We start from the raw sequence: 25046 nt of genomic DNA on the forward strand, positions 1-25046 counted from the left end.
TTTAATCCATTTACCTAAATATGTCACGCTTTCCTGAAATATATTTTAGAATTAACAGTTTTCTACGTATCTTTGAGTTGATACAAAGTCTTATGTTAAGTAAGCATCACAGATTAATCTGTTATTAATTGAATATGGCTAATCTACTGCATTATTATATCTTCTTATCTTTTCTGATGCATTGGCAATTATTTTAACATCATTAAGATTATTATATTGTAACTTTTTTTTTCGGATTCATACAAATTATTCTAAAGATGTACTGCTACGACATATTCGCACCTGGGTTGAAAAAATAATAAAAAAATCGAAACAATTTTATTTATAATTTCACAAAGTTTCTTATGTGGGTAAAGAACAGCGTTATCTAATAAAGTATATATTCGTTCCTAGTATATAGCTGCTCCTTCAATAGTACCTTATTTGTCTAGATACTCTGTCCATTTCAACCAACGCATCCATTACTTCTTCATTATTTGGAATAATTTGTTCTGGTGGCAATAGAAAACCATATTCTCCTAGATCACGTAACTCAAAGAGAAATACTAAAGGTACTTTAGCACTTCCTTTGACCCAATCAAAACCGGAACCAGCTACTTCATCTAAACACAAATAGATAACAAAGGTTTCAAAATTAGGATAGTACTATTATATTTTAAATTTTTTCTAAATGTTTAAGAGTGAATAATGAATATGTCAAACGAAATTCTGAATCTGATTGAGAGCAGCGCTCACCAATAAGTTCTTATTTAATTGTCAGTGTGATAATTACTTGTTTTTCTACCGAACAAATCAAATTTGGAATACCTATCTTCAACATTCATTTACTTACATAATATGTCCGCTGATGTACCAACGCTGTATATTGTGTTGTGTCTTTCTTTCAGTTTCTCTGCACCTTTGACCGCTATTTCAAACTAAAAACAATAGAATGAATTAAATGAATTTACTCAATGGTACGTTTGTGTATATTTTATTTTAATACAATCTCAAAGATTTAAATAAAATTAATGATTCCTTTTAATTGGCTCATATTACTCTAACAGTCATGATCCTTAAAATAAAATTATAACATTGTAAATAGAACAATTTATTTATTTAAGCAATAATAAAGACGGTATTAGTTTATTAATTATTAGCAATAACAAAATATTTTTACCAAATCACCATAGTTTTCAACTTCCAAGACATCAGCTCCTTTAACATGGCTATAAGGAATTAAGATCATCTGGGAATAGGAGTGGAATCCCATATAATATACAAGGTTGCCTTCCCTTTGTAAGCCGAGGATGTAATTAGCAATAGCTATAGATTCCGGTTCAGAAAACGCAACTGGACCGGCGAAATTTTGGGTGCACGGGTTCTGGGATGCTCCAGTAGCTAAAACGTGATAAGTCAATTACTTGAAGTAACCTTATAAGGAAACTAAATAGAATAATATAATTAAACATCATCATCCTCCTGCCCTTATCCCAATTTTACTTGGGGTCGGCGCAGCATGTCTTCTTCTTCCATACTTCTCTGTCGGACGTCATCTCACTAGTAATAATATAATTAAACATTCCTTTTTTTAAATCAACATGTAGACTATTATATTTTTAAAAAAAAAGTCACTAAAATAAACGTGTAGTTTTCTTCTGTCAATCAACAAAGAAATATTTGAATAAAAATTAATCACAAGGTTCGTATAATTGAGTGTGAATGGGTCAGAAATTGTTTGTGATCACGTTATAAAGTATTTCGTGCATAAACTTATAGACATACAGACATATACGTAACTATTATACACGTAGGTATAATAACAAATATACAGAACATCAAAATAATCACACAGATAATAAAATGACGAAAATATCATATTTAGGGCATAAAATTGAGCTCTTGATAATTTTTTTATCATTGGTACGAATATAAAACTTTCAAACATTTTTTATTAGATAGATACCAGTTACTGCCAGTTTTTGGTTATAAAATTGGTAAAATAATAATTTTATTTACGAAAGAATTATTTAAAAGAGAATTAGACACGCGTGCTTAGAATATAATCTACAAAATAATTTACGGAAGACTCGATTTATTTAATTTCATATAGTAAATAAAAAACATACCCATCCACAGATAGCCAAAGTTTCTGTTTAAATCAACACCATTGCTCATATCGTCATCAAGATTCCATTGAGCACAGGACGTGAAATTTGCGGTATTTCGATTCTTTCTCCACATTCGATTCTATAAATAATATCATAATTATAATTTATATAATCTGTATAACACTAGTGTATCCATATTAAAATAAAACTTACGTCAGTGAAACTATATTTATATCCATCAGGATTGGTTACAGGAACGATATGCCAAACAACATTTTCAGCAAGCTCTCTCACTTTTCTGTCTTTGCTGTTTAAGAATTCATTTATAATCCATGTTAGTGTTACGGGAGATATCCACTCTCTAGCATGCAGACCTCCTTCGAAGAAACCTATAACTGGATTTGCTTTTTTCTTAAAATCAATTTTTACACCTTTGATTTCTCTTCCCTCTACGCTTCTTCCTATATCTATTATTGTAACAACATCAGAATGTTGTTCAGCAATTTTGTCTAACCAATCGTAAATTTCCTCTAAGGTTTGATAGTAATCCCAATTGTATTGTTGCGAATTTCGCTCTAATGGTCTTTTTAACTGAGCATCTATGAAACTGAAATAGTTATTGTTTAATTATAAAAATTTCAATAGTCTAATAAAATTAATGTTACAATTCAGTTTTACTAACCTTTGAACATTTTGTATAATTAATTTTGCATCTAAACCAACACTCTCTGCGTAGCTTTCAAAATCGTTCGCTTCATCTGGTTTCACCATAATTCTAACATCACTTCCAACTTTGATCATGTCACTCCAGAAGATATATTTGTTTTCTTGGTGTATGTTTTTTATAATGTCTACATCTCCTTCTGTTTTTGGAATTAACTTAAATACTTTGTAATCTTTATAACTTGTATATTCCGCATTCACATATATGGCTAGTATTAAAGAAAATAATAATTTTATATTAGAATTCATGTTGCCATTAATCACAGTTATGTTCACCGACGGTATATTTTTATTCTATTCATTTGTATTAAAATAATTAAATGATAACCATACTTATCATTTCTTTCAAAGTTCCCTAATTAATATGATAATAAACCTTATTAACTGTTAAGACCTTTTATCAGTTTAGTATATCTAAAATCTTATCGTTACCATTTCATTGCGTGACTATGAATCCACATTATGAATTAGAAGGAACATTATAGCTCTTGATTTCTATATTAGATGAGAAATAAATAATACAAGGTATAATACACGATAGATGTTCATTATGACATCTACTAGCATATTCAAGGTATGGGTGTAACAGCACCCAATCCAACTAAAACAATGGATTAAAATAAATTCAACTTTACGTTTTCTCACTCAACTATTACAAAAATAATTGATAGTAATAATAAACATAATCAGCCTGTAAATTTCCCACTGCTGGGCTAAGGCCTCCTCTCCCGTTGAGGAGAAGGTATGGAGCATATTCCACAACGCTGCTCCAATGCGGGTTGGTGGAATACACATGTGGCAGAATTTCGTTGAAATTAGCCACATGTAGGTTTCCTCACGATGTTTTCCTTCACCGCCGAGCACGAGATGAATTATAAACACAAATTAAGCACATGAAAACTCAGTGGTGCCTGCCTGGGTTTGAACCCGAAATCATCGGTTAAGATGCACGCGTTCTAACCACTGGGCCATCTCTGTTCTTCGATAGTTAAAAGTCAAAAATTAAATTGATAATTCATATATCTGAAAATCGAGGCCCTTAATCTGAAAATACCTCATGTGTCACATCTCACCTGGTTTTTTTTATTTACTAATCTTCATTTATAATTCATCCTAGAAACAAAGAAGAAAAAAATGTCTGGTAACGTATACGTTAAAAGATATTTTTTAACACATGTAATTCTACCATACCGCAGTCGATGAACGTGATAGAATAAGCTCCTTAACAGAAGATTGGGATTTTATCCAACGTGGAAAATGTATTGAGTATTACTTTAGCCTGCCGAAGCTTATAGGGTTTTACTATGCAATTTTAATTCAATACTTCAATGCGGTTGAAACACTGGAACATGGAATAATAGCGCGATCACATTTCTAAATACTCATCTTGACTCCAAATGAGACGGGAGGACTTATTGTAAATATATTTACCGTTTTACAAAAGATCTAATACTTAAAGGGGCCATTCATTTATTACGTAAGACGATTTAGGGGCGAGGGGTTCAACCATTACTTATGTTTTCTTACAAGGGGTTGGGAAGGAGTTTCGATTGTTCTTACGTAAGACCAAAAAATTTGTAATTATTTGAAAAAACGCGGGAAACCGCGCGATTGCTGATGCGCTCGGATGCGTACCTTCAGAACCTTTGAAATTACAAATAAACACATTTCAAAAAGTTGTTACTTTGAAAAATAAACAGTAAAATAAACTAAACGTGTATTCATTTTCTTCTTTAGATTCTTACGTAATAAATAAATATTAAACATCGAGGGAGGGGGTCGGGCAGTTCTTATTTTTACTTATATTAGAGGGGGGGGGGGTTCAAAAACTAGCGAAAATAGTCTTACGTAATAAATGAATGGTCCCAAACATACATATATATGAATATACAAAAGAAATAAATAAAAGTTTTAACATAAGATAACAATTAGCTTTATTAAAAAACATAGAACTTAATATTAATACGTCCATAAAAATGAAGGAAAGTTGTGAAGAATTGATTTAATTAATAAGAGCTGCTATGAGCCCAATCAAAATAATACTATACGAACAAATTCTAGACTGTGACCCTGAATAATAACCCAAAAGTCTAGTGGTCTTGTCCATTTCCACTAATGCGTCCATAATTTCTATATTGTTTGGTATAATCTGTTCAGGGGGTAACAGGAAGCCATACTCCCCTAAGTCTCTCAGTTCGATAAGATAAGATATCGGTATTCTCGCTGCGTATTTTGCCCAGTCAAAATTAGTGCCGCTCATAGGATCTGGAAAGAATTTATCTTACTATATATTTATGCTAGTGACTTCGAGAAAGATTCAACGAATTCAACCTAAGGATTCCATTCAAGAACAATAATTATTAATTCTTTAAGTTTATAATAATTTACAATTTTATGCTTAGAACTTGATAGGAAGATATCAAATGTTTTGGAAACTTTAAACATAAAAAATAATAACAATGAACCCCTATGACCGAAATATAGCAGTTAACATATTATATAGTATCTATCATAGTGATAAAAATAACTTACACAGAATATCATTCGCCACTCCAACTCTATACCTTGTTGCAAATCTGTTTCTAATTTTATCGGCACCTCTTGCAGCTATTTCAAACTAAAATAAAAAGATAGTTTTTTACATTTTTTGCCCAGAGCATTACTTGCAGATTTTGCCAAGAAGACTAGCAATCTTTCCACCATTCCACGCGGTCAAGATTTATACGGTAACTATAATATATGTAATTTTCATCTGATTATAGTCAAGATCCTAATGTTAATAATTCTTATGAAAAGAAATTATTTTATTACTAAATCGAGAACATTAATTCGTTTTTCAAAATTTTGTTTATAAAATAAAAGCACGTGATTGGATCATTGTTATACTTAAATGAATATCTAAATTAAATATCACTTCATTTTTTATAAATCATTCATGAATATGTTATGTCTAACAAACTGATTGTAAGAATGTATCAAAATAAATTATAAGCAAAGGGTAAAATATTAACAAACCATATCAGCATAATTTTCTGCCGACAAAACGTCATTTCCACTGACGTCACTATATGGTATACAAATGAGCTGAGTGTAGGAATGGAAGTCAATGAAATAAATGAAACGCCCTTCCCTATTCAGACCCAGGATATAATTTGATATAGCTCTCGTTTCCGGCTCAGAAGACGCAGCAGGTCCAGCGAACACTTGAGTGCAAGGATTATCAGAAGTACCCAATGCTAGAACAAACATAACATTAGTGTTAAAATTTGTATAACTACGATTTAAGACATCATCTTTAAAGACTAATCATAAAATAGATCAACTGAAATTGAAATTAATATTTTTTAATCTTCTTTAAAAGTTGAATTTAATTTTTCTTCGACCGTGCAACAATTGAGTCTATACATCCATACAGATATTATAGAGGAATTAAATTGATGATTTGATTGTTGTATGTAGGGGACAATCTTCTAAACTAAAGATCCAATTCTACAATTTCATATTAAACCTCACTATTCTTGAGTGCTATATATATATTTAGATCATTTAATTTTCTTTATTAATAAATTGCGACCATGCGAAGCGAAGTGAAGTGTCATAATATACATTATTTATGTTATTTAAAAGTTAAATTTAATATTAATACCTAGTAATAAAGAGGATTTTTGATTACAATTTAGTACATTGTTACTATTTAACAGAGAATTAATTTTAGAAAGCGGAAATTACTGGCCAGCTGGAGAGCGGTGCTACTACGGTTGTATGAGAAAAAAAATGGAAAACGTAAACAAAATTAAAGTAAATTGTTATCGACAAACCTCCATTCTAACTGAACTAATGTATGATATTTGTGATTAAAAATTTAATTATAAGAGATTTCATAATTTTGGCGCCAAATGTAGACGAGTGGCTTTCGGTTTACAAAGAAATGAAATTAAAAAAAACCTGTCATAGGTTTCGAAATTTCTAGAAATCTTTTGATTAAACGCGAAGTTTTGCGGGAGACTCACTAGTTATAAGTATAAAAGTTACTTACTCATCCAAGAATAGTCAAAATTTCTATTCAAATCAACGCCATTACTCATATCGTCCGCCACACCTGTGGTGAGGCAGGAAGTAAAATTTTGAGTGCTCCTGTTCTTTCTCCACATTCTGTTCTAAGAGATAAACCATAAAACATATGACCATAATATATAATACACATATTTTTAAGCCCGACCACAAAAACACAAAAAATAAAGATTTTTTTTAATTTACGTACGAAGGTGCCACCAGATGGTAAGTGACCAGTAATCACCTTATTTGTGTCTTGGATTTAATATGGTTATCATCACCATAGCACGTGGTATACTAGGGTAACCACACCTCATTTGAGAAAATATTTAAAAAAGTAACCACATGGGAACATAATATGACATTCATAAATAGGCTTCTGAAATCATAACCATCGATTTAAAAAAAATGCCCTATAAGTAGTTAAGTCATAGTTACCGTTGTAAAAGTATAGACGTATCCGTCAGGATTGACCACCGGGAATAAATGCCATTGGAAATTCTCAGCCAGAGCTCTTACATCACGATTAGTGCTTGTCAAAAACTCTTTGATTATCCATGTTATTGTTGCAGTTGTTATCCATTCTCTGGCATGAAGTGTGCCTTGTAACATGCCAATCAAAGTATCATTCCTCGTTTGTCCATAGTCGATGATGATACCTTTTATTGGTCTGTTTTCGAAAGAGGTGCCCATGGTAACCGATGTGACAATAGTGGGGTAGTTTTTTTGCACTTCATCGAGCCAATTATAAATTTCTTCAAGAGTGTAATATTGGTTCCAGTTCATTGAAAGAAATGAATGACTTTCCTGTGCACTCCGCTGTGCCGGGTTTAATTGATCGTCGATCGCTCTAAAATATAAAAGGTTATGAGAATAAAAATTATTTTTTCCATGTTTAAAAGGAATCCGTTTATTTTTATGAAGCTAATAAACAAATAGGGCACTGAACTATTTTGTCTTTGTCTATTTATCTAATACTAAGTCTGTCTGTCTGTTTGACCGAATTGTAATTTGCTATGAACCAAGCTTGAACTCCAAAGAAGGAAATGGGATACTTTTTGAATACTTAACATCTGACGGCATACCCCTAAAACATGAACGAAGTCACGGTTGACGATTAGTTAAAAATGTATGTACATTATTTGTGTTTTATTTTTTTTATTTTATTATTTTTATTAATTTAACATTAAAAAAATACATTCAAAGTTAAAACAAATGTACACATACCTCTGTAAATCTTTTATGGTCTCATCAGCGACCATACCAGATTTCTCGAGCATCGAATTAAATAAAATTTTATTTTCTTTCGGCACCATAATTCTCATTTCATAATTTTTATAAAACGAATCTTCCCAAAATTCCCCCACTCCCTTCCTTTGCAGATCTTTCAAAAGTATCAGATCATTTTCTGTCTCAGGAGTTACTTTGTAAAGGCTATACCCTTCATAGCTTATCTTTTCAGCATTGACAGATATTATTAATAGTGTTAAAACAATTATTTTTAGTTTCATTTTACAGAGTGTTCACTAAACGTTTTCATTAGTATCTCACGCGTTTGTTATTACAACAATGAACACGATCAATTATTAAATTAATCATTAATTTATCTTATCTATATTATCAAAATATTATAATATATATAATCTTTGTAAGATAAAGATAGGTTACGAGTTACGATGTAAGTCGTTATAAATCCTTCTCTAATTTTAAGTTGAAAGTCTGAATCTGATTTCACCGTGTTTCTTCAATGTGCCTGTAAAACCTTCTTATAATTGTTGTTTTTTTTTGACAATTAACGATTGAAATAATGTTTAAATATACCAAATATTAATGTTAATTTTATTTATCATCAACGTATTTGTAATTAAAAAATATGTCTTATCTTAAGAATAGGTTTATCTTATCGTCTCAAAAATTTTGGCATTAATAAAATCTAACTAAGATTATTATTAATACCGTCTATTTTCACGTCTCGTGCTGTGTCATTGGTGTATTTTAAGTATGATATTATCGTTATTGAATTAAGAATGGCAGAATTACATCCAGCACTAATGGTAAAGTTTGTCCAGAGATACTGAAAAGCACAGCACAGGACTTGAGCTGTTCTCTCTTCTTTCTCTAATTAAAATGAATAAATAATAATTGGTTCTTTTATGATAAAGATTTAAAGTGTTTTTGAAATTGCCATAGGAAATAATTTTCGATAGGGAGACATCCGGCATGGGTTTTTTTTCTTAATTATTGTCTTACAAGGCAAATGAGTTTATGACACATCTGGTTGTAAAATCGGAGTCAGAGTATTTATTAAATATTGAAGAAATTCGCGCATTGATTGTCAAAGAGAATCGAGAAGAACCGGTTAAAGAAAATCTACTTAAATTATGAAGTACAAAGCAATATATTCATACATTTTACTTTTGTATAAGCAAAGTTCATTCATAATAATTGACGTAATGAATATGATAACGTGATTCTTTCACCACTAATGAAATATTTAATTATGTAATCAAAGACAATAAAAATTCCAATACTTCCCGCATAAATTAATTTATCATTAATCATTGATATCATTATTAAATTGTCCTTTTTATGCTAATTTAATAACTTTTCGCTCAAATTACCCTATTTTATTTCGGCTTTATTAAAGACTTCATTACAGGTCTATCAGAAGCGAATCATTTGCTCGAAATATTCCACAGAATAGAGAAGTGTGGAAGAGGCTTCTTCTCCTTCGAGTGCCACTCCGACTAGCGAAGGTTGGCAGTCAGCTTTGAATACTCTTCTTTTTGTACTTCTTGTTGTTCTTGTGTGGAAGAGGCTTAAAATATTTAAAAAACTGGGCTTAAAAAATGCAGTCAGTATTTTGATTGCTTCAGTACGAATAGTAAACGTGATCTAGTGAAACTATTTATCAAAAATACTTATGTTTAATTATCATTTGATATTTATAATCTTCAAAGATAACGCATATTTTCGTACTAAATCAAGTTACGTTACGCTAATCTTTAGTAAATGTTTGATAAATAAAGTTATGAAATAATAAATACTAGACGAAACATCAAATAATGACAGATCTTATTTAAAACAACTGCAGGCGCCTCACAGCCCTGGCTAAATCGTGTACTAAATAACAGGAATGCGTAAAACAACGCCTTCTTCCTAAACTGCTTTTTTCTTAAAACAATATAATATGCTACTCAATAATATCTAATAATTAAGCTCTTAAATTGAGATTGATTTCCATTAGAATAAAAAAATCTGTAAATATATACCATACAAAATTAACTTAGATATAAAAAAAACACATTGTAATAACAAGTCGTTGAAAAATCTCCTATTTTTTAAAAAATTATGATGTTATTTATGATATATTGATTGCGAATGTTTGTATCGACGGTCGTTTATTACTTCAGACTAGAGTTGCTGAACGGATCTGAATGAAATTTAACAAAAATCTAGCTATAGTCTGATACAACATAGTTGACGTTTATTCGGAACCACCTAAAAAACGCGGACGAAGGAGCGGGCCGTATCTAGTTAAATTTAAACTATCCTTAAGTATACCAAAAATATGCTTCTTCCATGATCCGTATTGTTCTGTAACGTATTTTACAATCGCTTGAATACGGACATTATCGTTAAAGGTAATTGCATTTTAAGCTCTATATACTTATAATAAGAGTTACAAATTAATCATCAATATGCATGCATGATATGCCACTAATTAACTCGGTCAATGGAATGTTATAAAGTACATTATTCCTAACAATTTCATACTCAAATTGTCAAGTGGAATACATATGTTACATAATATATAGTTACTATAGTTATAACTATCGAGTGCCATTGTACGATATACTTTAAACTCAATTGTTATTGGTCGATGACAGCTGATGACGTAATCGACGACCAATCAGCGCTCATTAGTCAGATCGGAGCCATTTTTCTTAATTTCAGAAAATATCGGAGTTCGTCTATGCATATAATATCGCTTATCCTAAAGATCAATGCATACCCAAAATTACCAAGTGTAAAAAACTTAAATACGAAACATATGTTGAAAAGCAAGAAGAAATAAAGGAATTTTGGAAATTTTAATTTATTGGCGAATTGGGAGGGTCTGTGCATGAATGTTAACTGTTTGAAGTTGACACGGTTCCGTCGATTACTTAATAATAATTACTTAAAAATGAACGTAAATTTTCGATATTTACATATTAATTTCATACATTAAAGTCAAACAATATATCAAGAGTAATAACAGGATTTATAAGCTTAATAGTATTGAGCATAAATTATTGTCACTAAAATTGGAATAAGCTTTATTCAAGTAGATTTACGAAAATAATTTTTCAATCATCATTTACATTATTATAATTGTCGTGTGATTATGATGTTCTCCTGACTGATTCCAGTCATGGCGACCATTCCCTAGGAAAACTTGACAACTGCACAGGGTATATTGTGCAAGTGTGTGCACAATATAAACCTCGCTCTCATAATCCTTTTGACTTTGACGTCTGAAGATTTTTTTATGAAAACTTCGGGTGAAAGGTTCAATCGTTTGACGTAAATTCTAAGGTATCGGTGTATAAGCCCTGTCAACTATCGGACTCCAAGTTGCTACAGAGAGTTTCACGACGAAAAAACGCAATGCCTTTTTTATCTGACCTGGGATTTAAACTTAGGATCAGTAAACTTATAAACTAATCACTACACCAACGAGACAGTTCAAACGATGATACAAACGCCAGTGAATCATCAGCATCCTCTAAAGATTTTTTTTCTTTTATTTTTTTTATAATATAGACGGCAAACGAGCAAGAGGATCATCTGATGGAAAGTGACCGCCCATGGAAATCCCTTTAAGAAATGTTCTTGAATGTTCCCAATATATTCCATTGATACCATTATTAAGTAAAATAAAGTGTTACCATAAACAACACAAATTTTAAAATACTAAAGATAATCCAAGATAAAACGCTAAAATATAACAACGCTACAGAAAAAGCTATAAAAACATATCGTCTCTTTATAATCAGAATTTTAACAGTTAAAGCGTATATAAAACTGAAATTGCAAATAGAATAGCTACAGAAATCTTTTTATAAAGTTGCTTAGTTTCTAGCAAAAAATTTTAATACTCGCAAATAATACTAATTCCGTACATAAATGTTTATAGTTCATAACAAGCTGATCCTTAAGAGTTTTCAGTTGTATTCATGAAAATTGAATGCGTTCATTATAATTTTTATGTCTGTTTCTTTACCCTTACTAATATTTAAAAATATAACAAAAAAATCACGATTGTCACGTAACAGTCTCAATTCAAAACGGGTGATACTGCGAAGCGAAACTACTCAAAATAATAATACATATTTAAAAACTTTCCCCAATCGCGCTGCATCTTCAGGTTAAAATAAGTTTTATGTATATGGGGTGAGAAGTTTTTATAGGTACAAAAAATGTATTTCATTTATTTATATATGTTATATATAGGTATATATCTCGCCACTAGACAAATGAAACAGTCTTATTTTATTGAAGCGTCAATAGCGCAATGGTTTAAAGCCCTTGCCATGTAAAAAGTCGCAGGATCGATCCTGACCCCCTGGGCTATTGTCGTCCCCCCACTCCTAACACATTTTTCATGCTATAGGTTGGCAGACGAGCAAATGGGCCAACTGATGGTAAGTGGTCAACACCGCCTATAGAAAATGGTTCTGTAAGAAATATTAACCAGTCCTTATATCGCAACTGCGCCACCAACCTTGGGAACTAAGATGTCCCTTGTGCCTGTAGTTACACTAGCTCACTCACCCTTCAAATCGTAAATATTCGATAAGTGGGTGGTACCTACCCAGACAGGCATGCACAAAGCCCTACCACCAAGTAGTAACTTAAATAGGAATATTAGTAATTTCTTATAATGGAAAATTGCGAGTAATCTCAAAAAAAACGAATGATAATGAATCTTTAATTGATATCATAACTCTCCAATAAATTTACCAATGCTACTTTTTGTCATTGTAAAAAAGTGCAAAGTACTTATATTTGCACAATTATTTATACTGTAATAGTATTATAATCATACTGTTCTGAGACAAGCTGAGGAAAGTGTAGTGTGAAGGAAATTAGTTCTAGATATCAGAAAATCCAAAACAGCGCGATTTTTAAGACATTTTCTGCCTCGCACAACCACTCTGTGGAACCAGCTTTCGCCGGCGGTTTTTTCGAACCGATACGACTTGGGAACCTTCAAGAAAAGAGCGCACTCCTTCCTTAAAGGCCGGCAACGCACTTGCAAGCCCCCTAGTCACTTTCCATCAGATGAGTCTCCTGCTCGTTTGTCACCTATCACAAAAAAAAAATTGACTTATCATTAAAGGCACTTGAAGACAAGCACGATCTTCAGCAACGAATCCCATAAAAAATAATACTTCTGCTGCTAAGAGTCCAAATTAATAATCCCATATGATCAATTATAGAATGTCGATAGAAATATTAAATACGTCGATTTTGTTAATTTAATCAAAACTGTTTACGTCAACGTATTTATTTGTTACTGAAATATATGGTGTTAAATTTGTATATTAATTTTACATGTCAGCTCATTAATTTTATCAGTAACCACTCTACGGTTTTAGTATTAAATAAATCAAATATTTTAATAATAAAGGATTTATGCACTTTAGCTTCATAGATTTATTGAATACCGAAATTGTTAGTGTGGTTTAATTAAATTATATATTTTGTAGTTTCAAGATCAATGTGGGGTAATTAAAAATACGATAAATTCGTTTACTTAGTTCGTTGATGCGTATAAGTTATATGAAATTTTACTTTATAATTGAGTCATATATAATTCATATGGTTAAGATGTGGTGTCTCTTTGATAATATCGAGGGTGTAAAATATATCTAAAAGTATAAAACAAACTACCATACTGCCTCTGCCTGTATTTTAGCCAACTTCTCCTAGACCACTCATCGTTTTTGATGCGATTTTCACCAATAGAAAGAGCAATTTAAAGGAGTAAGATTTATGTATATAATTTATAAATATTTTGTGCAAAATGACCGAACAATAGCATTTTATCCAAAAACTGTTTTCGAAAGCTTCGACAGCTAACGCTGGCTAAGCCTTAGGAGAAACATCAAAACAATTTGCTATAAAATTTTAGGTCTTAAACAGGCCTAGAGAAAAGTTTACGATCGCATGTTTGCACGTGCATTTTATTATTAGTAAAATAAAAATTGTTAATTCATTATTAATACTTATTCAGAAAAATATTGTAGTTACCTTTGACATTAAATATAAATTACAATTGCCTTTTATTTAACGAGTACAATCACATTACGAGCATCCAAAAAAATCATTTGCTGTGAATCGGATGTACAGAAATCTGACTGTTACAATAACAGTTTAACCCTGGCAGTTTAATAAACAATTCGATTATATAAGCAAGCAACAAACACAATTAAATTACGACAGAAACGAATATTTATTCATTTATATAACTAGCAAATGTTTTATTTTCTTGCAAGTGAACTATTAATTTTCTTTATTAATAAATTACAATCGTTCCAATTGACTGAGGTTTTTCTAAACAATAATAATGCACTAAATCCATAATATCCATAATAAAAATATTCACCATCGAGAAACGATAGTAAATACCCAGGTGTGATAAAGCCCTTAAGAAGAACCGCGGCTACATTTTACGACGTCGTCTTACGTCATTACCGCCTCTTCAGCTAAGATGGCGGGAAATTCAAAGAGGAAAAAACGAATCATTTACGTAATAAATAGGTTTAGCGAGTTAAATTAAGGATGGAATTTTGTAAAAATACCCAGTTAGCGAAATGATGATTGCCTAGCATCTGATGTTAAGGTATTTGTTATACCACAATCTCGTTATAAATAAAGATGACATTTTGAAAAATAGTTCTTATTTATGATATCAATGCATTACAATTTGTTTTTCCTAACTTGCGAATAGAGTTTTTTTTTTGGTATAGCGTGTGTTGCCAGTCTTTAAGGAATATCGAATATTGTACAGATTATAAATATTTGCAGTTGAAATGTAAATTATCTTTATTTGCAGTCAACAATTAAATATAAGATATTAATACTGACACTGACTCATTCCTTCTTGGAGAAACGAGACAGATCAGTGGCTCAATCACGTGGATCTTAACTGATAATTGGCAATTCAAACCTAGAAATACTTTGAGTTTTCTTTGCTTAAATTGTGATTATTAATCATCTTATTGAAGGGAAGCATGGATTCAATCAAATATAATGAACTAGCGACCAACCCTGGCTTCGCACGGGTGCAATGCTGGTACTAAATATACTACAGAATGTCTTACAAAGTTCACAGTTTTTCAGACATTAGACATTACAAACCCTGAATTTTCCTGCGTTTAAGTCTGTAATATCTTCGGAAATATTAATTTTAATTACATGGATACAAAGGGCCATATTGATCGGCATTAAATGCATAATGTATTTAAGGTACTTAATTGGATAAAGATTAATTGCTGTATTGCTTAAAATCGCTTCGAAAATAAACCATTATTTCTCGTAAAAAGTAAAGGATATAAAATGCTTGTTGTGGGATATCCCAAGTCATAGGGATTTACCATCTTTTTTGATGACCTTTTTAAGTTCAGCCAGCATTTGCAATATAAGCTCAAAAATGTGTTTATTTACGACATCACTTCGGAAACCTCTAAAATTATCAGTGTTTCTCTACTATATTGTGCATGTAACATTACATATAAACCTTCCTCATGAATCAATCTATCTATTAAAAAAAACCGCATCAACTTCAATTATGTAATTTTAAAGATTTAAGCATACACAGGGACAGACAGACAGCGGTAGCGACTTTGTTTCATACTATGTAATGATGATGATATTACATTACATTACATTAGCAGCCTGTAAATTTCCCACTGCTTGGCTAAGGCCTCCTCTCCCTTTGAGGAGAAGGTCTTATACCTTGATGATGATGATGATATTCCTGATAAGAAATGTACACTAGAAACTTGAAGTTGTGATCGCAGTTTAGTATAAAATAAACAAGCAATTAATATAAAAAGAGAACATTACAAGACATTTCAGTAGAGCAAAAATAAAGTTGTAAAATTGAACAGATTTAATTTCTTATAATCAACGTAACAATACTTAAACAGGCTATTTGTTACAAATAAGACAAACGAAAACAGTTGCTGTAGAATTAAACATGAAAAATATTTTTTGACGCTTACTACTTTTTGGTTACCAACTGTCGATATAACGTTAACATACATGTATTTATTATGTCCAAATGTCCAAATGTCCTTATTAACTGTTAAAGTATTTAGATAATTTTATACGTTACAACATACAAGATGACAGTTCGACAATTTGACGGCGAATTACGTTTGAAATAACGATATTAACTTTTATTAACCAAAATAATTGCTTTGTAAAAATGAGCTATAAAATATGGCTGTATAAAATCCGACATTAATAGCCTATTACCTGTGTAAGTACACCTTGTATCCCTTTTATACGGAACCTCCCAGATTAAAAAGAGATTATTGAGCTAAAACTAATAAATATACCTTTACGACATTGTAGAATGCGTTTAATATCGCCCTTTACAATACCACGAATATCGCCATTTTGATTTTCTCTTAGTGATGTATATGTAACATTGAAGTATATTTGGCATATCGATATTATTGTAAATTTATGTTATTTAAAAAAATTATACGTTACTTTACAGGACATCAAATTTATTTGAGATTTATTGTATTGGGTTTAATGTAGTTTTAAAAAGTAACAGCCCAAATATCTTAAACAAAGGCCACTTAACACATTGGTTGCTACACAAAAAACAGGATATTTTCATTGTAATGTCGAATTTATATTGAAAAGTACAGTAAAACCATTTTAACATTAGATATATTGATAACTGTCTTAAGAAAATAATTTACATATTTTTAATTGAGTTACGATATGCTATAAAAGCTTATTTTCTTAAGTAATTAAGCAATTAATTCCTTTCAATAATAAAAGGATGACTTGAACTTCAAAACAAATTAATTTTATAATGAAAATGAACATGAATATGAACAAATGAAATTAAAAAATCGACTATATCTCATGACATAACTTTAGCAGCCTCCTTAAAAAAATTGAATAACAATATATTTTTCACCATCATCAAATAACTTCAATTCACCTTGAAATATATACCTGAATATGACCAATGCAAAGCGGTACATCCCTAAATGGCGATAAGGAGGCAGACGGTGAAACAAAAGCGCTATCGACGTGAATTTCAACAATATCCGAACGGCGTAAATCACGCACGTCGGCTATATTGTTTATTCCCAGTATAGTCGATAGCTCGTTTCGCTTTTTTAATGATGCTATCGACAACCGCGATATTGTGTTACGTACAACACTATTGTAATTTTTCATTCTAATACTTTTATTTGCGAGACATTTTATTGATATCTGCTAATGATCTCTTTTAAGAACATGAATGGCTTAAGAACGAATGAATGAATAAATTTATATTATTTTCTCCGTGGACTACAAGAGCAAGTTTTATCATATCTGTGGAGACTGATGCCTAAGACAGGTAGATCCTGTCCCTACACCATTAATCGGTTAAATATTATTTTTACGATTTAAATTTGTTTAAATACATAAAATTCTAATTTAAAAAACTTAAGAATATTGATAACAAAGCTCTGTAATAAATAAAAATAATATTAATATTTTATATACTTAGTATCCGCGATATGGAAATTATGAAAAATAGTGTGAAATAAATTTGCACATACAAAAAAAAAATAGTGATTTTCCAGACGTAAAAAGATATATCGATCGCATAACCAGATGAAAAAAAGCCGAGATGGCCCAGTGGTTAGAACGCGTACATCTTAACCGATGATTTCGGGTTCAAACCCAGGCAGGCACTACTGAATTTTCATGTGCTTAATTTGTGTTTATAATTCATCTCGTGCTCGGCGGTGAAGGAAAACATCGTGAGGAAACCCGCATGTGTCTAATTTCAACGAAATTCAGCCACATGTGTATTCCGCCAACCCGCATTGAAGCAGCGTGGTGGAATATGCTCCAAACCTTCTCCTCAAAGGGAGAGGAGGCCTTTAGCCCAGCAGTGGGAAATTTACAGGCTGCTGATGCTAATGCAGATGAAATTCGTAGGTACGATTCTCATATCCCGAATTATTTTCTTTCATCCAACACACAACACGACACTAAGTTACACTAGAAAAGCACTAAATCTGAGGAAAAATATCTGGAAAACAATTTTGATTTCATTTAAATATAATTGAGTTAAACAGTAGCTTGTTCATCTTAATTTATCAGCACTCAATCGTTCTCTTAACAAACTTATTTTGACAATTTTGGTTGAGAACTATTTTTCGTAAATTTATGTCATCTGCCTTCAAAGTATAAAGACTATTTACTTTATTGATATTTTTAGGATAGATTCTTGATTGATTGATAGGGCTTAGTGCGAACCCGTCTGGGTAGGTACCACCCACTCATCAGATATTCTGCCGTCAAGCAGCAATACTTGGTATTGTCGTGTTCCGATTTGAAGGGTGAGTGAATCAGTGTTACTATAGGTACAAGGTGTATAACATCTTAGTTCCCAAGGTTGGTGGAGAATTGGCAAAGTAAGGGATGGTTAATATTTCTAACCAACCAATGTCTATGGGCGGTGGTGCCATTTAACAGTCCATTAGACGGTCCGCCTACCTACAACATAATCGTGTCTTATAATCCCGTGGTAAGATGCGACAGAGGTGATTAAAAACAGGCGGCTAGCTTTGTCTCTTAATTATTAATCGAAATTAATAATGGACATATGTGTAAAAAAATCGTAATAAAAAATATAAAATTCAATGTACATTTCACAAATAACCACAGAATTACTGGTGTTAAAGCCACTTCATAACGATGTGTTATTTTTAAATTACAAACACAACGTACCCAATGGCTAGGGTGACTATGGTTTTACAATTTATTTTACATTTTATCGTTTTACGTGGCATACAGACTGCAGTAGAGTGAACTGGTAAAAATCGTCACGTAAGGAGAAAGTGTTGTCAGGCGACCCTAGCGACCTTCAGCTCTCTTTCAGTCATGTACGATTTTATATAACATTATTTAAACTTCTATTTTGTTATTGTTTTAATTCGCATGGGGTTTTTATTAACAATTTTATTTCTTTTCGTTTAATTATTCTCAAACGTTGTTAATTATAACATAAATATATATTATGAATTAAATGCATAATATATAGTAAAAGCAACTTTATTCCAACCGGGTATCCAACGCTACATCTCTCTATCTCTCTCTCCCTCTCTATCTCTCCCTATCTCTCACCCTCTCTCTCTCTCTCCCTCTCTATCTCTCCCTCTTTCTCTCCCTTTCTCTCTCTCCCTGTCTCTCTCTCTATTTTATTTGAATTATTTTGGCAAACTGGAAAATTGTACCTCATGGTAAGTGATCTCCACCGCGCTTGACACATTTGTACATCAGCACTACAACAAATAATAACCATCGTTGACACCTTCATCGCAATACCAACTCTGAAACTATCCACATACACTGACTCACTCACCCAATAATTATTATTATTATATATTGCTGTTTAAACATATTTAGTGTGCCTGAATTCAACCTTTGAACGTGTCCAAATAACTTACAGCGTTGGTATAATTTTTGATAAGATCAATTCGATCCTAAATTATAAATTGTGTATCTGTAGGATCTTGTAGAATAAGTAAAACATGACAATTTTAATTAAATTTAAAGTCTGACTTATAAAATTGACAGAACATAATTATGTATGCATGCTTCAAATAAAAACTTACTAATTTTCAAACCCAATGAAACTGACGTTCATACTTCTTCTAGAGCCGAACCCAAACCCTAAACCCAATCACCACCATCAATACATAAAAAACCTTAAACACGAATAAACGTAAAGAAATATATATTATTAGATAAATTAGGAGTCTCCTTATTTTCGAGGTGCTTTAAATACTACCTATGATCACACAATTAATATTTTTAAATATCCGAATTATTCCTTACTTAAAATAAGGTCACCCTACAAGTATCGCTCGTTAACAATGTGTTGAAATAATTTGATTACTTAAAAACACTGCGGAAAAATTATTATCCTCTCGTTCTGAGTAAATACTGGTTTTTTAATGTGAATAAATAGAAGTAGTTCATTTTAATGATTCAGTTGTCTATTTAAACTTGTAGATTTGCTGCTGGGTTTTATACCAATTCTGGGCAAACTCTTTACGGAAAATCCAGAATTTATAGCAAGTTTCTTCATTTTGGTTAGGTATTGAAACAAGGCTTAAAAACTTTCAATTGGTTAAAGATCTGATTTAATTTGCACCGATAAAATAAGTTTTCTGTGCAACGTATTCATGAATGCTCTACTCATCACGTGTGAAACATATTCACACACACATATAAGGCGTAATACTCTTAAAATTATTTACAAAACAAACTTGCTACTAACAATTACGTTCAGTGAAAAATTCATGCTCGATTTCCTACGAAAATGATTTCCGAACGTTCACTAACAAAGCTGGCCAATAAGTCAAAGAAATGAAATTCAATTATTATTTCCAATACTTCGTTTTAACTGAACCTCTTGCTGGATGGACAGGCGGTGTATCAAATTTCCTCTGCAGTCACAATGACTGTCTCCTCTTAGACGTTATGTTACATAAACCTGTATTTCGCTCTAGTATTTTATTCTATTTTAAAATATTGAATAATAATAATAATACATCGTCTCGGCCGAATTTGTAATCAATATCATCATTGGTTATTTTTAATTCGAATTAAATGGTCAAATATATTGCTCATATTAGGTACTAACATTGATTAGTTTAGTATCGTTAAGCAGAGCTTAGGCACAAATCTTCTCTTCAACAGGGGAGGCTTATGCGCATAAGACATTCACGCGCTTTTTTTATAGGCAAACGAACCACCTGATGGTAAGTGGTCACCACCACCCAGAAACATTGGCACTGAAAGAAATAATAACCATTCCTTACATCGCCAATGCGCCACCAAACTTGGGAACTAAGATATGATGTCCCTTGTGCATATAATTACACTGACTCACACATCCTTCAAGCCGGAACGCAGTACTAAATAAATAATAAATACTAGGTATAATATTGCTGTTTGGTGGTAGAATATCTGATGAGTGGGAAGTACCTACCGACAAGTACTTGCATAAAGCCCTACCGCCAAGAAAGCGGCTGATCATATGAGACTGTTCATACTTTTAATCTTTACTTTTGGATTTGTTTAATTAAAATAGCTAAAACTGATGTTGTTAATATAATCCGGCTGTCACAAAAACCAGCGTCGAGGTTTTATATCAACTATAACCTGACCAAATTATGAAGTTACGTGACTACGACAGGGAGTTTATTTTTGTTTTCATTTTTAATTTACAATTGTTTAATTTTGTTCTTTTTATTTGCATTTTTTTCCTAATATTTATACACATAGTTTGGAACGACGTATTTTTTTATTGTTATATCTGTAGCTCCACTTATTTTCCGTAGGTTTGTTGTCTTATCTTTAATTTTTTTTTTCATCACCGTTAAATTTAAAGTATTTTTTTAAATATTATATTCTTTTACAATATAAATATCTGTCAATATAAGCCTCCGCGATAAGTCGTAGATTCTAGACATCATTATTATTTCTGAATATGTCTGTCAGCCTGTTCATAATAGAATCGTATATGAATGTAACAATTAAAAACTTAGCTTAATTGTGGTACTTTAAGTAGGTAGATACGGTAGGTACATACTCACTCACCATTTATTTTAATACCAAACAATAACACTATACCTTGCTAAGTTCCGATTTGAAAAATGAGTTAGTCGATAGAGTTACATCAACACAAAACACAGTTGTTAGACGATCATAGTATTTCTAAGAGTATAGATACATGGAATTCTTATTAAAACATTTTTTTAATATTAAGAAATATTTATTGAAACACAGCCGTTAGATTTTCGCGTCTAGAAACAGATACATATCAGCGAATCTATCGCTGCAAATTCTGAACTTGCACGTTCGCACGTAGACTATTTATGAGGCTAAAGTTCTTTCTATTTTTATTGTTTTCGTTTGTTGGCGCTACAAAGATCTACAACACTTAAAATTAGTAAAATGAGACCGAGTTTAAAACAAAAATTTCATCAAAACGTTTTTCCTGATTTATCTCTGATTGTTATATGAAATGCATTTTGGCTGTTACTTGTCACAAAACTCCAAAGAACATTTATTAAAATATGTTAAATATGAACCGGGAAGCCACAGTGGTTGGAATGTGTGCACCTTAACCGATAGTTAGCACCACTGAATTTCGATATGTTATAGAACTGGTAGACACCAGTTTTATCTTTGCCCATTATTTCATCATCTTCATTTTGTATTTTATCATAAAATGTATTAATACATATAATTATAACCACTTATAAAAAATCTGCTTAAATAAAGTCTATCATAAGTTAAATCTTATGTGACCCATATCATACAAATAGGATTCTAAATTCAAAATGCAAGTGTAGCGGAAATGAATCCGCAGCGTCTGTGATACGGATCTGATGAAGCCTCGTCCGACTTCCGGTCGGTTCGCGCCTTTATGGCTTCCAATTTCAAATCCGTGGCATACGAGCGGTCTTCGCGCTGACGCCATTTTAAAAATGTCGATTTTACTTGAATGGTCTTTTGAAATTTATGTGAAATTTGTTTCGAAAACTACTTTTTTCTTAAACTGGAGTATATACATATAATATATACATTCGAGTATTACTTATTATTTTGCGAACAGGAGTTGTATGAATCATTATATAACTAATGTCCTTCAAGCCATTGCCAGATATTTTAGATACCACCGTATGGTCTACTACCACTATGGTCACCACCATAGTCAACAAAATTGGCTCGTTTTATTGGATAACACAAGTATTACAACATTTATTGTTTACGAATAATTTATGTATCAACACTCTAAAGTAGTCTAGATTTTTGTTTTGGATTAATTACTCTCTCGAGTATATAAACCGAGATGGCGAAGTGATCATGGTGTGAAATATGAAATTTTCATGGACTTAATTTGGGCTTAGAATTCATTTTGTTCTTTTAGTAGAAACAATCACGAGGAAACTTGCACGTGTCGAAGAAACTGCCACCAACACAACATTTATACATCAACCCTTATTGGAGCAGTGATAGAATATCCTAGAAGTCTTATAAGAAGAGATAACCTTAGCCCAGCCGTGGAGCATTTCGCTGCTTTCAAAGTGATAGTTATAAAATATTTATAATTCCTTTCATTATGTGTATATTTCATTATATAATTAATATATTTAAGTAGATGTGTCATATTATAATGTTCAACTCTGACACTCATAGTTCAATAGAACGAAATCACGTACTTTCCAAGGCACAAAAGTGTACCATTACTGTATTTTAAATATGCTGCTAAGAATTTCTTGAATGGAAAATTCAACAACTTTTGTCTGATCTAGAATTTGAACCCAAGGCGGCAACAAAGTCACATACAATACCAAAAAGTCAATCAGGCAATACGTATTTATAAGTTACGATTTATTTTATATACATAAACAGTTTAGTAAATAGACGTTTAGATGGAATTCAAAGACATACTCACGTAGAGATGAATTATATTTATAAGTTACGATTTATTTTATATACATAAACAGTTTAGTAAATAGACGTTTAGATAGAATTCAAAGACATACTCACGTAGAGATGAATTATATTTATTTACACGTTGCTGCTACAAACAGTTGCAACATTACGACTCATTCGTGAAAAGAATTCATTTAATCTTTTCCTTCAATAAATAGTATTTCCAATTACCAGATACACGGTTCATATTTATTTATAGCTACTATTTAGCTTTCAATAAATTGAGTCGAAAAGTGCTGGCTCTGTATGAATTGCTTGGGTTGGTAATTCCCGTTAATCACGTATTCCACTACATTGCTATTTATTACTATAATATATGAGGCTGCAGATCCCAGACAGTAACAGTCTGTAAGTTTCCCACTGCTGGGCTAATTGTTCCTCTCCCTTTGAGGAGGTTTTTGATCATATTCCACAATGCTCCAATGTGGATCGGTGGATACACATGTGGCGGAATTTCGTTGAAATTAGACACATGCAGGTTCCCTGACAATGTTGTCCTTCATCGAGCACGAGATGAATTATAAACACAAATTAAGCACATGAAAATTCAGTGGTGCTCGCCTTGGTTTAAACCTGCAATAATCGGTTTTGATAAACGCGTTCTAATCATTACGCATTCTCATGCAGATTTCAAGGTCACTCAATCTTCTGCTCAAGATTTTTTTGTCAGGATATTTTCAATTTACACAATTTATACTTCCGTGCCTCAAAAAAGCATAAACCGAGATCAGGATGTTTTATTTTCTCTTACTTTCTACTCTGATCTCAATCAAGCTCATTGTCTTTTTATAAGTATTTGAAATTACTCATTATTGTTTGTAACAGCTGACTTATTTAAATTTCTTAAGTTTAAATCTTAAATTAAAAATCTGTTTAAATTAATTAATCGTATTACAAGAATTCCAAATTTAAACAAGAAAAATAAAGAATTTCGAATCAAATTCCATTTATAAAATGAAATATTTATAACTAAAAATAGAACGTCAAGACTTCACTATAAAATAAATTAAATTTAAAAAAGGAATACATTTTTCGACAGTTAAAAAGAGCGTTAGAAACCCCCGAGTGAATGATACGAACGAGTGTCTATCTGTCAGTCTTATAATTTAACTCGACAATTGCATTTCTAATTCGATATGACGTGATGGTATCTGCGCGTGCGCCGGCCGTGTTAGATCACTGTGGGCATCGATCAAATAGTTCCATGTTTTATGGCCATGAAATGACCGGAATAAATAATTTAAGAATTTTTAATAATTTTATGTATAAATGATATTTATTTTAAGCTTACATAATTTTTTTTTTCTGGTAATACTATGAACGTTGTTTGAAAGATTATAAAAGCCAATATCGCAAAACATTTGT

At 31.5% G+C, this 25046-nt stretch overlaps 1 protein-coding gene across 1 annotated transcript; it reads right to left on the minus strand.

Moving 5' to 3' along the window:
• Positions 1–387: 387 nt before the first annotated feature.
• Positions 388–8407, minus strand: LOC113399282 (uncharacterized). Its single transcript, XM_026638377.2, has 12 exons — positions 8094–8407; positions 7305–7716; positions 6850–6970; positions 5829–6049; positions 5346–5430; positions 4866–5078; positions 2773–2986; positions 2304–2697; positions 2109–2229; positions 1160–1380; positions 833–917; positions 388–602 (listed from the first exon to the last, which is right to left on the minus strand). The coding sequence occupies exons 1-12, from the start codon at positions 8375–8377 to the stop codon at positions 409–411; spliced, it is 2565 nt and encodes an 854-aa protein (XP_026494162.2). The 5' UTR covers positions 8378–8407; the 3' UTR covers positions 388–408.
• Positions 8408–25046: the final 16639 nt, after the last annotated feature.

The sequence above is a fragment of the Vanessa tameamea genome, chromosome 19 (assembly GCF_037043105.1).
Source record: "Vanessa tameamea isolate UH-Manoa-2023 chromosome 19, ilVanTame1 primary haplotype, whole genome shotgun sequence".
Lineage (NCBI taxonomy): Eukaryota > Metazoa > Arthropoda > Insecta > Lepidoptera > Nymphalidae > Vanessa > Vanessa tameamea.

Excerpts from the sequence above, each read along its gene's own strand:
- LOC113399282 (XM_026638377.2), bottom strand. The coding sequence starts at position 8,377 with ATGAAACTAAAAATAATTGTTTTAACACTATTAATAATATCTGTCAAT. Across the intron at positions 7,717-8,093 it reads ACCATAAAAGATTTACAGAG|AGCGATCGACGATCAATTAA; the intron begins GTATGTGTACAT and ends TTTATATTTTAG. Across the intron at positions 603-832 it reads TACATCAGCGGACATATTAT|ATGAAGTAGCTGGTTCCGGT; the intron begins GTAAGTAAATGA and ends ATTTGTGTTTAG.